Here is a 17,566-nt window from a genome sequence, read left to right as displayed (position 1 = left end):
TGAGCTTTCTCATTTAAGCACCAACTAATTAAATCAAACATCATTTATTGCACGGGCACGTCTTCTAGCTTACTGCAGATGTATTCAGCAACAGATGACGTTCACGTGCCATTGGCTCATGTCCACAGCAATAGAACTAGGCAACTTCACCTAGCCAAGTTGACACCTGAACCTAACTACCACACCCTCTATATGTCCACCGTGTAAAATCAACTCTATGAATCCCAACTCCAAATGTACATATAGTTAAACTTTATTCTGGGAGTAAATAACACTATGACTTCATAATCATATATTTCCAAACTTTTCCTTAATATTTACATTGGATATAAATATGCAAATTTCTTAAGGTAATGCTGTAGAAAGGATAATTTCTGATGGGATGTCACAAAAAAGTGGCCAGATGGCAAGGAGGAGAAGAAAAGAATTAAGACAAGTCAGTGTCAGATGGAAATCATGACTCCTTTCCTTTTGTTTCAATCGAAATGATGTGTTTTAGCTGATACTATTGAAATCTTTAAGCTAGCTTTCTGCAGTTTTTAAACAAATGATGTATATGCTCAGATTATATGGTTTTATGTGAAAACCGACATAAATGCTTAAATAATGATGTATTTGCCAAACAATCCCATTTCTGCCAACATCATTTGGAAGTCACATTTCTGGTAGATATCTCAGTTGTATTCTTTAGAAGAAAGCATGTGTGATAGTCCAGAAAAAAGTAATGCACTCAGAGAAATGAGGAGTAAAATGCAGACAGATTATGGAATATTACAGGCCTAGAATCTGATCAGCTATATCAGAGCATCCCTGCTTCTGGCACAGAAGCTTCCTCAGTAACATGAAACTAAGACCTATCCTGGCATGCCATCTCATTTGAGTAGCACCGATTGCTGGTGCGCCTCATTTCCCAGAATGCTAAAGATTTCAGGTTAAGTTTACAGGTGGACTTGAACTATACTGCTGAGAAAAATGAACATATAAATGTCACCACAGAGAACCTGGTTATGGACTAATCTTATGCAATATTCTGCACTATAGTCTTTCAGAAAGTCTTTCTATTGCCTATAATTGCTAATTGATAATAATGCTAAACTTTTAAAATCTACATTTATATGTCCCTTTCTACTATCTTTTTTTTCTTTTTTTAGTTTCCTAGCTACTCTGCCTAATGGGGATAATTAAACTTTTAATATGGTTTGAAAACTCATTTTACTTTGAAACCTTTTTTCTGTGAAACCTCTTTATTGTTTGATATGGCATTTCCAATTAAAATTTAGAATTCAGATGTATAGTAATTAAGCCACAGAGTAGGATTAAAGTAACATAAAATTTCAGTTAATTGTTTTTGAAATTATTTTGTTATTTATTAATTGAATTAATGCTACTAAGGATTGAATAACTTTGCAGGTTGTTGACATATTTTAAATTACAATACAGAAATGGGCAACATATTGTTTCCGTGAACGTTTAGCTTGTATTTTCTCAATACTTGTATGACAATTTCATTACCACAACACATCAGAAATTTTGAGAAAAAATCATAAATTCAGATATTGTTAGCAGTATGTTTGATAATTGCCAAAGACAATTTTCTGTCCCCATTATCATATGACAAATAATAGGTACCAAAGCGATAAAATCATAAAATTATATATCAATAAATAAAAAGAGAAGCATTAAAAAATAACCATTTTTTGTTCATCAATAACCTCATTTCTGTTTTAAAATATTTTTTAAAAACATGGCAACTAAATATCTTCGATACTATACAAACTGTACCAAGAAATAGGGAAAAAGATAAAAGACATCATGCTACAACCAACTTTATTTTCTTTTCTCTTGCATACTCTCTCTAATATATAGTGTGGATATATATACATATATATATACATATCAAATACTGTGAAAGTTTGATGCTCATAATTGTCAACTTGATTCCGTACTCTCTCTATTAATTTGTAATGTTATCAATAATACTTTATAGAAATTTTCATTGTAGTTATTTAAAAAGTGACAAATATAAATGAAAACTATCAAACTATGCCACTCAGTAAATTATTTAAGAGTAGGGCATTATTTCATCATGTTTACACAAATAAATATACCAGATTTTTGGTCCCAGCATTCTTCACCTTTGGATTCAAGCTCCAATACATAGCGGTGATGATGGGAAATTACTTAACTATTGGGGGGGGGGGGTGGGATCTCACTTTTTTCACACACACAAAAATAGATAAACTGAAAAACAAAACAAAAAATTGATAAACTGTAAAAAGCCTACTAAGTAGCAGACAATGTGCTAGGTTCTCTCTGCTACAGTGACAAACAAGATGGATGTGGTCCCTGTCATAAAATATTCTGCTGTCTCGAATGCTTTGAGATATAATCACTTAACCTTATACCAAGAGAAAGTCACAGCACTGATTCAGAGGTTTAAAACTGTTCAGAGTTAATATCATTCATTGTTTTCTGTGTAGATCAATTTGATCTTTATTAAGAACAGAGTTTACATGCCACAATCAAAAGAAGGAATGGATAGCAATTGATGGGGTGTTAAATCACCTGTAAGCCATCCAGTCTTAATATCTAGCTCTTTAAAATCCTTAACTATCCTGTAGGATGACACCATGCTTTTCTCTTTACCTGGTAGTCTAAATCCTGCTTTCTCAACATTTCCAAATGGCCAGGCTGCCATTTGCTTCAAATCTAACCAGGCACCAGAGGAGAACAATGGAAAATACTATCAACTCATTTGCTGAGATGTTAAAGTGTCAACTTTTCACCTGGGGCAAAATGTAATGGCTGATTTGTGGTTCTTTATTTCTAGAGATTTACTATGGAAACACAGACATAACCTTTAACCAGAGCAAACAAAGCTACTCTAATAAGCAGGCGACACCAAACCTAAAAATGCAGGAGGAACAGAATGATCCTGGCAGGAATTAATCTGCCATTTTCACACATCTGCCCAAGGGAGGTATTGTAATTACAAAAATTTACTCCAAGACTGCTGAGACTCATAGTAATTATGTTTCATTTTTTTTAATAGAAATAGCCACAGGTGGTAACAAATTGGGTTTTGAGATGGGGAACTGGGCATGCATTCTAACCCAAATTGCTATGTAATAGTCTTGATTCTAAAATGTTCTGGAAAGTCTGTTGCTCAAAATCAGAAAAAAATAATTCTTCTTAAATGCATTCCTTGTCCTTTTTAGTTTCTCTCCACGTAGGCTTATTGCTTCATGTGTTGCTATTGGCATTTCTGATGACAGAATACGTTTTTGCCCATAAACCTCACAAATTCCCATGCAGAGGGCTCGCTTACTATTTCCTGTCATCTAAAGATAAATAGTAGCTTTTCTAGAAGATCAAGATCTGGCAACTTAGTTAATAATGACTAAATGCATCTGTCAACACTAAAAGTGCAAGGTCATGGTGTAGTTGTTGTTTTTTTAAATCTATTCATTGATATCAAAATATGCTGTTTTTCATATATGTCTGCCCCTAATACTCTTGTATCATGCAGTAGCAACATTTTTCTAAAAGTACAAATACAGCCGATGAATACCATACCAAATAAAAGTCAGTATTTATCTCCAAACTTCTTCTTCAATCAGACATTTCTGATTTAATCAACCAAGATCAAAATCAGAGATGAGACACTGGTGTAAAACAAAAATTAACATACGAAGAGGTAATATAAACCTTAAAATAATAATAGTAATAAAACAATTAAGTGCCTTGCCTTGAAACAATATGAAGGCAGATTTGCGTGTAATTCTTAATTCCACATCAGTGAAAATGAAAATAAAGATAGATGTTTGGTTTTTCTTTTATTTTGCATGACATGCAAATCAGTTGATGTTTGGGATATACTATTTTGAAATAATTACAAAACTGCAAAAGCAGAATAGAAAGCAAGAATTTTGTCTCCAAGAAGACATTGCTGTATAGTTCACCAGAATTTAAACGGTATCCTGTTTTTTGCTGGCTGAACTATAGAAATTAAAATAAATTATGTTCAGGTTAATTGGTCAGTTTGTATGACGAATATTTATGTGCAATTGTATCATCAAGCAATTGTCATATTTGAGTTGTAAATGACCACTTTTTGAAGCTAAATAAATGATAACATTTATTCTTTTTTGATAAGACTTTAAACATATTCTTCTTCAAACATCCTAATTTCTTATTGTAGACTTATCTACTGAAATGATGAGATCAGAAAAAGTCACATACTGGCTGCTTTACAATTGTGTTTAGATTATCCTTCTCATGATAATTAAAGACGGATTGCTTTTATAAATTTCAATTCTGCATATGCAATTGCTCTGATGTTGTAAAAGAACAACAAAAGCTATCTAATATTCAGCCATAAAATAATCTCAGCATACTCTGTATGCTGTACCATACTGGTACCATGCTTAGAAAAGGAACGTTATCTAAGGGTGAAAAGTATAGTTTTATGCAAGTGTTTGCACTGCACATCAATTCAATTTAAGAATTTACCAATCATCAATGATCTAATATTGGGTATTAAGAATAAAAAAGATATCTTGACCCTCATAACCATATCTGCTCACATTAAAACACCTGTTGCATTGCTGTTTTATAAAAGTAAGCTATCGGAATTTAGGCTATATCCTAATTTTCATATACATATATTTCCATTCGATTTTTATTGAATTGGAAGATGTGAAAATTCCATGTGTAGGCATAATCAATAGTTGCTTAGCAATGACTAATAAGAATTCAAGTGAAAAAGTATAATTCATGTGTTGTTTTTTAATTACATATATATGTACTTTAAATAGCACCTGAAAAAGCTGAGGAAAATATATCCAAACTTCCATAGTCGTTAGAAAGAAATTATGTGGCTGTTTAAAGTAGTCACATTTTAAGTTAAATCTGTTATTTTAAAATACGCATGCTTTAAGGAAAGCATTGGGACCTTTCAAAATATAAAGTCATCATCTACAGCATGTCTTAATATAGTTTACAAACATGCACCCAGTGGTTTTTAAAAACAGTATAGATCTACAAAACAATTACACTTGTAGAACTTTGAAAAGTTGAAATTGATTTGTATTGCTCTAGTGTCAGACTCTACAAAGGACGCTTTTGGCTGATGAAGAGAATAAACAAGATATTGTCCTTTAAATGGTCCTTTTAATGTGTTCCACTAACCAAAAATCACGCAAAAACATTACAAGTTTAAAAATATTAAATATTATTCCGACAGAGTGCATTCCAGAGCTAAACTGAGGCTTACAAGATAATATTTATTTTAACTTGCCCATTTTTATTCCAACATAAATATGCTTCATGGCTATTTTAGTGAATAGAAACATAAGGAAAATAAGGTAATATAGGTCTCTAAATTTTTCAAAATGACAAATAAAATACATTTCTAAGACCATTAAATCATTTTAATATATTCCCTTTCTCTAATCAGACCAAAGCCTATTTATGTAGATTAGTTAATCTAAAGTCTCATTTATACAACCTGTATTTATCCTTTGATCACAAAGCTTGTTAACTTAAATGGTCTTTTATTGTTATGATTCGTTTTCCCATAATTATGCCATTTAACTGCCCTATTTTTTGAATAAATATATGCAAACGCGCCAATCATATTCAGCACTGTTATGCTGGACGCTCAGTGAACTGTAAGAGCCATTTCACTACAATAAGGCTGCCTGGAATAGATCCAGGGCAAGAGCTACAAATACCAGTAATCAGAATGTCACTAAGACCAGAACAGACAAATAGAAGTGTGTCACGTGTATAGCAATAGATTCTCTCAAACACTGTCTGAAACCAATTTTACGTGTCTATCACAGGCAGAACTTGGCACATCTGAGTGAAAGATAACCACCCACACAGCCACAATTTTGCATCTGTGCTTTGTTACGGGTTTTTTTGTTTTTTGTTTTACCTTAAAAATACTGAACTTGTACTTTTGTATTAGCAGAGGAAGCACAAGTACACTTCTGCTTAGTTGGAGCAGGAAATGTTGAAGTCATTAAGGACTCTAAGATAATTTATTTCAGTAGACCAAAGGACAATATATTGCTGTCAAAGATAGTGGTGAAAGCTATGACTAACTGTAAAATACTGTATGGCAATGGAAGAAATTCTTGTCAACGTCCCCTTTACTAAAATAGATTGACAACAGATTACTATAGGTCTGATGAACTTTAAATATGTTTTGTAAGTGGGTGACAGAAGTCACAGTAGCTTTCAAAATGATGATAAAATGAACTTTATGTTATTTCTGTATCAAATATACAGTCATTGTATCGAAAGAATTCAATACCAAAAAAAAAAAATTCAACCTCCCAAATGGCTTTACTAAAATATGACTTGAAGATAAGGCCCTATGGGATTTATTAAACAGAAGTATTACCAAGGGGAATATATTCTGAAGCAATGACTAATATCATAATTAGCAGATGCATTTGTAAGAATTCACCCACTATTGAGTATATTGCAAGACTCGTCAGCATGAGGGAGTTAAAGTTTTACTTCCTAACTGGCATGAGCCCAGTTCTAGTGGCTTCTTCCTCCTCCTGTTTTTGTTGTTTCATCATCAGTCTCACAGTTTCTACAGTCACAGTGCCTCCAGCTATCCAAAAGGGTCAGAACCTGTGATGAGACTTATTTTTTCTCTTAACCTACATGAGCTCCAATCTACTGTCCACTGAAAGACAGTTGTTCCTTAGCTCCTTTTCTCTAGGATGACTTAATTTACCTTAGAAACTTCAAAATGTTTGAAGCTTTAAACCAATAAAAGCCTCAAGTTTAAACATATTCTCAAAGAAAATAAAGATTTGCATTCATCCTTAAAAAGAGGAGAAATGCATTTGAACTGAAAAGTATATATAGGAGCTAATATTTGTGCTTGACAGATTATAAGCAGCATATGGAAAATATGAAGACATTTATACATATATACACGTACTTTAATTTTGCCAGAAAAAAATTTATTTTTGACATTTCTGTAAATATAGGCAGAGCTGACCTTTATTATAATAACACATATAAACTTATTTATCTCAAAAATATAGGATATCACCATCGTTTACCTTTCATTTTATAGATATATTTCTATTGCATTATATTACACAAGCAGTACTAACAGTAAAAAGTTGGAAAACTGACAATGGAAGTAAAACATGATAAATTATATTTTACTTTAAACTGTGTTAACTATTTATCTGAAGGGTATTGTTCTCCTTAAGTAAGGATATTTCTTAGTCCTTTAAAAGAGATAACTGGATTATTATGTAGGAATAATTAGGTTACCTGGCCTCCTACATAATGGCACATCCTATATAAAGGTGCATCAATAAACTTTAAAAACAAAGTTAAAATATGAATTATCTAATCAACTTTATAGAAAAAACATTCCAGAAAATTTGTACTCTTTGTGTGGCTTAAACAGTCTAGTCAAAGGCGACAAATAATATTTTAGAACATGTAAATTGCTTTCTTGACTTAAAACAATATCTTCAAGCAGTTGAGATAACAATTTTAGGGTATTTATTTCTATATTCTGGAGTCTTTTACTAATTACACAAAACTTTAAATAATGTGAATAAGTCAAGAATAGAACTTCAAAATCTTAGGTGTAAACTTGTATATAATACTATTTTATGACAACAAAGAGCTCATTAAATAAAATGAAAAATAGTTTCTCACTACTTTTTTAAAAATGATAATTTCTCACCTCAGTGTAAGGATGTTAAAGTATTACCTAGCTGGCATTTTTGAATTCTTAATGATAACTAAAAGCTAATGGATAAAAAGTTATTACTGCATGGATAGTTACTATTATTATTGCTACTGTAATTAACTATAAAATTCTCTAGATTCTCACTCATGCAATTAAAAATTTTTACTTTTGTATTTTCATTTGTTGTGTAGAGAAATGCATACAGATATGTTGGAGTGAAGATTTTTGTAGGTAAGAATAAAAGTAAGAAAGTAAGTATATAAGAAGAAGAATGACGATAATTTGGGTGTTAACTTCTTCTCCAGAGAAACTCATAGCACCCTAATGGCTGATTATTTTCTATATTAGGCTTATTTACTTACTCCGTACTACTTTAAACACATGTTATAACAGAAATATATACACATTTTTTGCTGATTGTGTGTGCATGTTAATTTAAAGCAGAAATTCATACTTTTATCTTTTAAAAAAAAAAACTTTAAGAAAAAAATACCACCAGACAAAATATTCCCAGAGGCACTGCAAGCAAAGGAACAGTCTCTTCTATCCAGTCTAGTACACCGTATAAATAGAGATGTGCACATAATATATGGAAACAAACATAAGCAGCTAACCAGACTTTCCCAGTTTACAAATAAATTTGCAGCAAACTAGTTTCAAAATTATAGATGAAGAAAGCTTCAGAAACTGTGTTTGTTATGGAAAAAATTAACATGCTAGAGTGTGAATTTTTAAGATCATGACCTTGGGAACTCATTTGCCTGAGTCGCTAAAGACAAGCACTTTTGTATTAGAGAAGTGGGAATAAAGGCAGACAGAGGAAAATGTTGCTATTAAAAGACAGACGTTTTCTGCTACCTTTTTTACTTGCAAATATTGAGTTTATTTCTTACATTATAATACCTTAGTCCCCTAGGCCTCAATTTCATTTTTATCTATTTGAATTGACTCTACGTATTTGCCATGTGCTTATTTTCCTTTTACTGAAAAGGCCATGTATATATATATATACATGGATATATGTGTCAAAAGGATGTTCTCTTCTTAGCATAAGGACTCTAAAGTCAGTCCTAATGTGAATCTTTTTTAATTGAACTGTTAAACACTGTAAGAATGTATTCTGTTTTAAAAAAATTATTTCAGTAGGTCTTCCTCAGCTGATTCAGTGTGCTTTCTTTCACGAGAGCATATTAAAATGACATAGTGGAATGACAAAAAATCTGAAGACACAGATGTTTAAACAAAACTGAAAATTCTCCCACTCATCAATGAGAAACCCCTAGACCTCCTCCCTCTTCTCAGAATGAGTTTTGCTGAAAACACCTGTTGAAAACTTACCCTGACACTTAACAAATAATTGCTGATAAAATTAGGACATAGATTCCTGAGAATTAGTAATGGTTTCTATTTTATTTTCCATTCTTATATTAACATATGAGACAATCCACATGAAAACTGCTCCTAAGAGTAATTCACTTATAAATTTATATAACAATCTATTTGCCTTATCTACCACAAAATATGTGCTCATATTCTTCAAAATCAGTTTTCTAGCTCTAAAATGAATAAAATATTTAATTACAATTGTGCTATATTATCATTTACCCTATTATGGATATTTTAATCACAAGTCTATTGTTTAAATACTTTAGAGCTGACTTTAACTTCTCTGAGGAACTTGAAAAAAATCTAAAATAAAATCTTTTCTCACAAACCACTGGATACACCAAATGAGGTTGTTCTGCATTCATATATTCAATAAAAATGCCCTTGTGCACCCATTAAGAACCTACACACCTTAACCTTAGCATTTTAGATCCTGTGAAGTATACAAAATTCTGATACCTAAACAAATCTCAACTTGTACTGTAACAGGAGCTTATAAAAATCAGGCAGTTACTAAATTTCTCATCATTACTCTGTAATCAGTGTATCTCAGAATAATAATGAAATTATTTCCCCTCAATCTACAGAAATATATTGTGTACCTTCTAAGCATCTCATAAGATACTGGAAAATGAAAATGAACCAGAACTTAGTCAAAGCCCACTCTGTTGATTGAAACTCTCCCTTCAGAAATACATGTGCGATCAACAACACATGTTCTCAGTGACTATGTTAAATGCACACACTAACAAATGCATTCCAAACATTAATCTGGGGTACCTGAAGGCTTTAATCTAAGCACATCTTACCAACATAAAGGATCTGTACCTTGCTAGTAAAAAATAAACCAAACAAAGAGAGTCGCTTTAATTAATTTACTCTGTTCTTCACAATAGGTATGGAGAGAAACCTGACACATTTAAAAGGAAATGAACATATTAGAAAATTTACAAAACATCCCTTATAAGATTTGGGAATCTCAATGGGAACAAAAGCCTGTTTTTACAAGATATATCCAGGGCAGAAGCAACATAGGAAATTGAGCCACTTGGGGGAAAAATTAGGAACTTAAACCCAAAACTCATTTCGTATCATTATGACAGGGATTCAGATTTTAGAAGAAAGAGAATGGCAAAGTTCTGCTTAAATGAATAAGGAATTATATATATCATTTTCTTTGGCTTCAGGTGTAGTGCAAATGAAAGGACTCATCATCACCACCATCCTTCGAGTAATCACCAGCTTCCAGGATAGCATGGTGTAAATACAGTACAGGCATCCTTTTCCCTCAAAACTCAGACTTCAATACAAGGCTGCTCCTGACTAGCCTGACAAATGATAAGGCTTACTGAGAATTCTACTGCATCAACTTTATTGTTACTGAAACCTAAATAAGAATTCAGCTCATGGCACTTGAAGCAGAATATTAAGCATTAATCTTCCACTACATCTTTGCAATAGTCAAAGACAAAAATATAAGGTAGGCACATAACGTATGTATTTTTAAATGGCTGCAATTGATGTCTGTAAATACATATTTTAACATATCTCCTTCAAAAGAGATACTGATTATCATAAATTCCAATTTTACACGTCACAGAAATGCTTTCATCGAAACCACAAATTTTTCTTTGTGTGTGTTTAGGGGAGGAATTTCTTCTCTGAATAGTGCTCAAAAAATCACGATTACTAGCATACAGTAAACTGCAAAATAGTGAGTGTAACCATTGGGATTTAACACTACAATTGATACTTAAGTATTCACTGGCATCAAATACAGCTCTATTTTACAAGGACATTATACTATTATAAGAAAATATGGCTGGTTGATTTTAAAGATTTGCTACACTGATCAAGTGTTAGAAAAGATAAGATTATAGGAATTTTACTACTCCATTTTAACAGTAAAAACTTTACGGAGTCAAGTGTCATTAAAAGGTATTTGCTTTTCAAAGCATGAAATCGTGAGCAAATTACAAATTATTTTCATTTGCCCCAAACTAATCTTCCTCCCAAAGTGTCACTTTTAGTTAAGCTCAATTTTGAATTTCAAGTACTGCGCATCCAGAGTAATTTGTAGCAACACACTTTCCTAATAAGCAAGAATTAACTTTTTGTGTGTGACACAACTCACTAATGGATAAAGAAACTAGACAATGACTGGGCACAGAATCGATGTCTATGCCAGATCAGTGATTAAATTTTTATCATATATTAACAACTTCGAATAATGCTCTCTAATATATATTAAAATATCACGTAGATACACTGAAAACACACAGTATGCAAACTAAATGCACCTGGGATTCTTTTCGGCATAGCAAATGTCTTGAGTACAACTCTGTCTCATATTTTCAAAAGGACAAAATGATTCTCTGAGTTTTCTAGTATACGCTGTTCACACCTCAGTGGCTCCAAGAAGTAGATCAGGAAAGCCACAGGGCAAAACAAATTCAAACTTTTCACAGATAGCTACTAGTTATTACCCAGAGCCTGCGTTTTTTCAAACTTTTAAAACAGTTTCAGAGTTTGTCATTTCAAGCACTTAAACTACACTAATGAATATTGTTTCAGGTGAAGAATAAATGGGGTTCAAATCCTTTCATACACCTTATAAATATAAGACGGACTTTGTGTGTGTATATGAAAACTTAGTTCAAATTGATTCAGGCTCTGGAAATCTGGTTGCTAGTCTGTGCTTCTAGAAGGCAGCTTTTAATAAAAGAGCATAACTTTCTCGCATTTTTAGCATTCATATTTCTTTTTCAAATGGGACTAAACTTTTTTTTTTAAAAGAGCCAACTAAAATGAAAAGAATCCTTTGTTATGGAATGAAATGTGGACCATAAATGCAAGAAACTATGAACACCAAAGACTGCCAACACTTTTTAAACCAACAAAAAGAAACTTGAAAAAGGCAATGGAAGCACAACATTTCCATCTTGTAGATTTTAGACTATTTACATGGGGGGGGGGCAGGAGTATGTATAGAATAACTTTTACACGCAGTGTCAAAGTGTGAATCATTTTTCATTAAAAAAAAGGGGGTTCCCTTTTCACTGCACCTGACAGTGCGGCTTGTCCTGTGCCAAAGGTTTCAGGACAGCTCCAAAACCAGCACTAAAGTGAGGTCCCAGTTAGGCTAAAAGTCTCCTACCTGAATTATGGACATCCGAGTGGCAGGGGTCTCGCTCGCATTAGTCCCTTGTCCGGTGAAGCTGGCGTGGCAGCCCGCGTGCCCCTGAGGGACAGTTAGGTTGTTGGAGGCCGGTTTGAGATACATCACCTCGGACCGGGGAGAGCTGAGGGGCAGGCGGGTCTGGTAGTCAAAGTACATGGGGGAGGTGGCCAGGGAGGGGCTGCTCACCACGTTCATGACGTTCATGGCGTTCCTCTCCTCCACCTCGCTCTGCACCAGCATGATATCATTTTTGTTGATCTTCTTCTTCTTGCCCTTGCCCCCGCCCAGCTGCGGGTGGCTGTACTCCGCGATGCGGCAGTTGTAGGTGCGGATCTCCTTGTTCTCGCGCTTGCACTTGACCGCGATGGTGATCATGGCCGCTAGGAGGATGATGGAGATGGTGCTGAGAGTCACGATGAGCGGCAGCGACATGTCCCAGTGGTGCTGCTCGCCGTTCACCCGGGGCACGCCCTCGGGCAGGGACCCGCTCACCGAGCGGATGATGAGCTTGGCCACCGCCGACAGGGTGGGCTTGCCGTGGTCGGTCACTTTCACCACCAGCTCCACCACGGGCGTCACGTCCTCCCAGAAGGGGTTCAGCGTGCGGATCTCGCCGCTGGACGGGTCGATCTCGAACAGGTGGTCGTCGTTGCCGTCCACGATCTCGTAGGTGAGGCGCCCGCTCTCGCCGAAGTCGCTGTCGAGGGCGCGCACGGTGCTCACCAGGTAGCCCAGGCCGGCGTTGCGCGGCACCTGCAGCTCCGCGGTGTCGTTCTGCAGCGTGGGCAGCACGATCACCGGCGCGTTGTCGTTCACGTCTAGCACTGTCACCCTCACGGTGGCGTTGCTCTCCAGGTGCGCGGGAGCCCCCGAGTCCTTAGCAAGCACCTTGAACTCAAAAGCCTTGGTCTGCTCGTAGTTGAAGGAGCGTAGGGCGTAGATGGCCCCATTGGTGGGGTTCACGGACACGTAGGTGTAGATGGACACGTCGCCGATGTGCGAGGGCAGGATGGAGTAGGACACCGTGCCGTTCTGGCCCAAGTCGGGATCCTGGGCGAGCACCGAGCCCAGGTACTCCCCGGGGATGTTGTTCTCGTGTACCTGCAGCACGTAGAGCCCCTTGGTGAAACGAGGTGGGTTGTCATTCTCGTCCAGGATCTTGACGGCGAACGACTTGGTGGAGTTGAGGGGGGGCGAGCCCCCGTCCCGCGCCACGATCGTCACGTTGTACTCGTCCTGGCTCTCGCGGTCCAGCGGGCGGTCAGTCACCACCGTGTAGAAGTTGTCATAGTTCTCCTCGAGCTTGAAGGGCACCGAACCCCCGGGCCCGCCCAGGCCGCCGCCGCCGCCCGGCCCTCCTCCGCCCAGGACGCGGCACTGAAGCTGCGCGTTCTTGCCCGAGTCGCGGTCGGTGACCCGCACGAGGGCGATGACGGTGCCGGGCGGGGCGGCTTCGCTCAGCGCCCCCTGGCGCACCGACACGAAACCGATGGACGGCGCGTTGTCGTTGCGGTCCACCAGCTTGACCGTGACCTTGCAGTGAGCCGGGATGGGGTTGGGCCCCAGGTCTCGCGCCTGCACGTCGATCTCCAGCATCCCGTTCTCCTCATAGTCCAGGTTACCCTTGACTCGGATTAGGCCGGTCTTGGGGTCGATGGAGAAGAGCTCCCGCACGCGGTCGGGCACGTAGCTGCTGAAGGAGTAGAGCACTTCGCCATTGGGGCCCTCGTCGGCATCGGTGGCGTTCAGATCGATGACCACGGTGCCCAGGGGGGCGTTCTCGGGCAGCTCCACCAGGTAGGACGGCGCCTCGAAGACAGGGCTGTTGTCGTTGGAGTCGATCACCTTCACGTTGATCTGCACCGTGGCGGAGCGCTGCGGTTCCCCGCCGTCCAGGGCTGTCAGCACCAGCGTGTGGTGGTTCTGCTGCTCGCGGTCCAGCGCCTTCTGGACCACCAGCTCCGGGAACTTGGTGCCGTCGCCGCGGGACTTGACGTCCAGAGCGAAGAGGCCGTGGTCGTCGCGTGTGAGCAGGTAGGTGCGGAGCCCATTCTCGCCGGCGTCGGGATCGTGCGCGCTGGTGAGCGGAAAGCGGGTGCCGGGCGCCGCGTTCTCTGAGATGTCCATCTCGATCTGGTCCGAGGGGAAGGAAGGCGCGTTGTCGTTGATGTCCTGGATCTCCACCTTGATCATGCAGATCTCCTTCTCGTTGGCGAACACCTCGAGGGACAGCTGGCACTTGGCATTGTGGCGGCACAGGGACTCGCGGTCGATCCGCTGTTTGGTGTAGAGGAGCCCGCTGTCGGCGTCCACGTCCAGTAGGTGCGGCGCCGAGTTCTCCAGCACCCGGTAGCTGCCGGACTTGCTGCGCCCGCCGCCGCCGCCGCCGCCGCTGCCGCCGCCGCCGCCGCCGCCGCGCTCCGCGGGCTGAAGCCCGGGCTGCAGCCGAGCATCCTTGCCGATGTTACCGATCACCGTGCCGGCGCCTTGCTCCTCCGGCACCGAATAGTTCAGGTTTTTAAGCGTCAGGGCAGGGGCCCAGAGGAGGAAGCAGCAACAGATGGAAAGGTACATCCCAGACCGGTGGAGTGGGATCAGAAGCAGCCGGACTGGAGGGACGAGCGGGTGGGTGCGCGCCAGTCTGGGGCCCCGGCGCAGTGTGCGCGCGCGCCGCGAGCCTGCGGGTCCTCTGTTCCCTCCGCGCCCCAGTTGCTGCACCCCGCAAGCTCTCCTTATTCCGCTCAAGTTCCCCGAACCTGTTGATCTACAGCATCCGCACCCGGAGAGAAGCAGCGGCGGAGAGGAACTGCAGAGGCGCGGGGCGAGCCCGGGCGCCCTGCCGCGGGGCCCGAGCCGGGGGCTGTGTCTCTCCCCCTGGGACTTCGGGCGGCGCAAACTTGAGCTGGGAGGCCGGCGCCGGGAGGGAAATCGCGCCTGGGATGGATGAGGACGAGCTGAAGGATCCGGCAGGTTTTTCTTGCTCCTGCTAGGGTGCTGGAAATCCTCTCCCGTCCGCAGCCTCCGGGAGACTCTTCACATCGGGTGGGGGAGGGAGCGGGAGGTGTGTCTCCAGCCAGAAGAGAAAGTGAAATCCTTACTTGTTACTCGGCTCCCGAGATAAAATTGATGGGGATGAGGAGATACGAAGACAGAGTCACTGATAAATTTTGAAGCTTCCGCGACGCCCTGTGAAATGTCTGCTCGGCGGCGCGGGCTGGTCTGTTTTCAGGCAGTGTTTTGCTGCATTTAAAGATCTAATCTGGCATTGCTGGCAGAGGCAGCGGCGGCGGCGGGCTGCATCTCCCAGCCAAGGATTTTTTTTTCTCTCTCTCTCCTTTCTGACCAGCCAAAGGGAGGGGAGGAAATGCAGCTCAAAGAACTAGTGTCCCGATTTGTAGTTTCCTCCCTCCACCAGGCTCCTCCCTCTCTTCCTCGGAAAAGGCTGTCCCCCGAAATCTAGAAAGCCACAGTCTAATCGGCGTTTGCAGTGAGTCTATTTGAAGAGGGGAAAAATCGACATCTATATCTATCTATAGGTCTCCGCCTCTTTTCGTAAAACACACACACACACACACAAACTGATTTCTCTACGCCAAGGCGGTAGCCGCCGCTACCATCCCATCCTCTCTCCGCCAGCAAGGACTTCTCTCGATGCAGTTTAATTCCAGTTTGCTTTTCTTCCCAGGCGAAAGGAAATCAACAGGCAACTCATGGTTGGACGTGCAGATTGGAAGGGGGAGGGCGAGGCAGAATAAAAAGAAGGGGGAGCCACCCTCCCAGTCCTAGCACACACACTCCCCTGTCTCTCACTAGAAGGGAAACAGTCTCTGCATTCACAGGGCTGGGCTGTCAAGTGCTTCTCTTTTCTTTCTATTCAGCATCCTCTTCCAATGGCCCTGTCTCCCAGTCCTCTTCATCTAGAAAGAAAAACCTTGGCGAAGAAGAAAAGTGGTGAATATATGAAGTGAATATAGTGCGGTCTTTTTTTTTTTTAATTCTTTCGACGTCTTTTATTTTTTTAATTTATTAGTATTTTTTTATGATAGTAGGAGGAGTGGACTGGATGAAAGAAGCCCACATCCAGGTTTGGCGTGATGCATTCTGCAGTCTCGCTCTCACACGGTCTCTCCGGGTATCTCGGGGAGGGCGGGGGTGCGGGGGTGCGGGGGTGAGTTGGCGCGGCGGCCGCGGTCCAGCCAGGGGCGCCCACACCCGGGAGCGACCTCCGGAGGGACGCTAGGCACAGGTCTCACTACACATCATTTCGGGGTCTCCGGGCGCCTTGGCGTACGGGAATGACACATCCAGAAATGCAGGTGTTCTAATCCGCCGGATGAGTCAGAAGCAGCGGAACGAATCGCATTCACTCTCGCCTCATGGTGCTCCCTTCACAGACATTAGTTGCGGCTTCTTCCTAACGCTTCCTGACTCACTCAATAGAAAGAAAAACCGGATTCATGTTTTGGAGAAAAAAGCAAAAGCGAGAGAAACGGAGGGAGGGCGGGACACAAAGGTGAGGCTGAATCCAGCACTTTTACTCTACCTCTTTCTGCCGGAGTCCGAGGCTCTGGAAAACAAGGCGTCTGTTTTGCTGGCTGTATTTATTTATTTGTAATATTTTATCTTGGTTAGGTGTGAGGCACCCCCAAATCTTTCAGAGTCTCGGATAAAGAAAAAAAAAATCAGGTTTCCAGTGACTGTCCACAGCTTAGTCCCGAGTCACAGTTCACAGTTATCCTCTCAATGTTCTCTATTCAAAAAGTCCAGCCCTGATGTGCATAGTTAATTGTGCAGTCTTTTTGTTTTTTTGTTTTTTCCTCCTTTTTTTGCTGTCACGGGTGGTCTCTTTGAATCTGCTGTCTGTCTCGATCAGCCCACAGCCTGAGAAAGACGTGCCAATTTCAAAGCAAATAAATCCAGCTCCGCAAGCACAGCATTGGAGGAAAGGAAAGGTGAAAATTCAATTCAACAGTTGGAGTAGCGTCTCTCCAGCCGCCTTCCGCGGCTGCCGCAGCCGCGGGGTTTACCGTCTCTGCTCTCTCCCCAGCGCCTCTCGCTGACTGTCTCTATTCACCTCACGCCGCCGCTTAAACATTGATACTGATTCCCTGCCAGCCAATCCGCGCGAGGAGCAAGGCCCTGCCTCCTTGGCCCGCGCCCAATGGGAGGTGGAGAAAAGACTGGCGGGGCGGGGCCAGGAAACCCAGCGCTTCAGAATCATTGATTAGATCAGTTAGACGAGAGGAGCCGGGCTGGCC

At 40.5% G+C, this 17,566-nt stretch overlaps 1 protein-coding gene across 1 annotated transcript in view; it reads right to left on the bottom strand.

Annotated features, from left to right (window-relative positions):
- PCDH17 (protocadherin 17) overlaps positions 1-17,361 on the bottom strand; it is a 112,958-nt gene extending 95,597 nt beyond the window's left edge. Inside the window, exon 1 of the mRNA XM_077158391.1 lies at positions 12,285-17,361. Within this exon, the coding sequence (XP_077014506.1) occupies positions 12,285-14,882 (2,598 nt within the window). The 5' untranslated portion in view covers positions 14,883-17,361. The remainder of the gene's footprint in view (positions 1-12,284) is intronic.
- Between the last annotated feature and the right edge of the window lie 205 nt (positions 17,362-17,566).

Source organism: Tamandua tetradactyla, chromosome 4 (assembly GCF_023851605.1).
Source record: "Tamandua tetradactyla isolate mTamTet1 chromosome 4, mTamTet1.pri, whole genome shotgun sequence".
Taxonomy (NCBI): Eukaryota; Metazoa; Chordata; class Mammalia; order Pilosa; family Myrmecophagidae; genus Tamandua; species Tamandua tetradactyla.
This window is presented reverse-complemented; position numbering and strand designations above follow the sequence as displayed.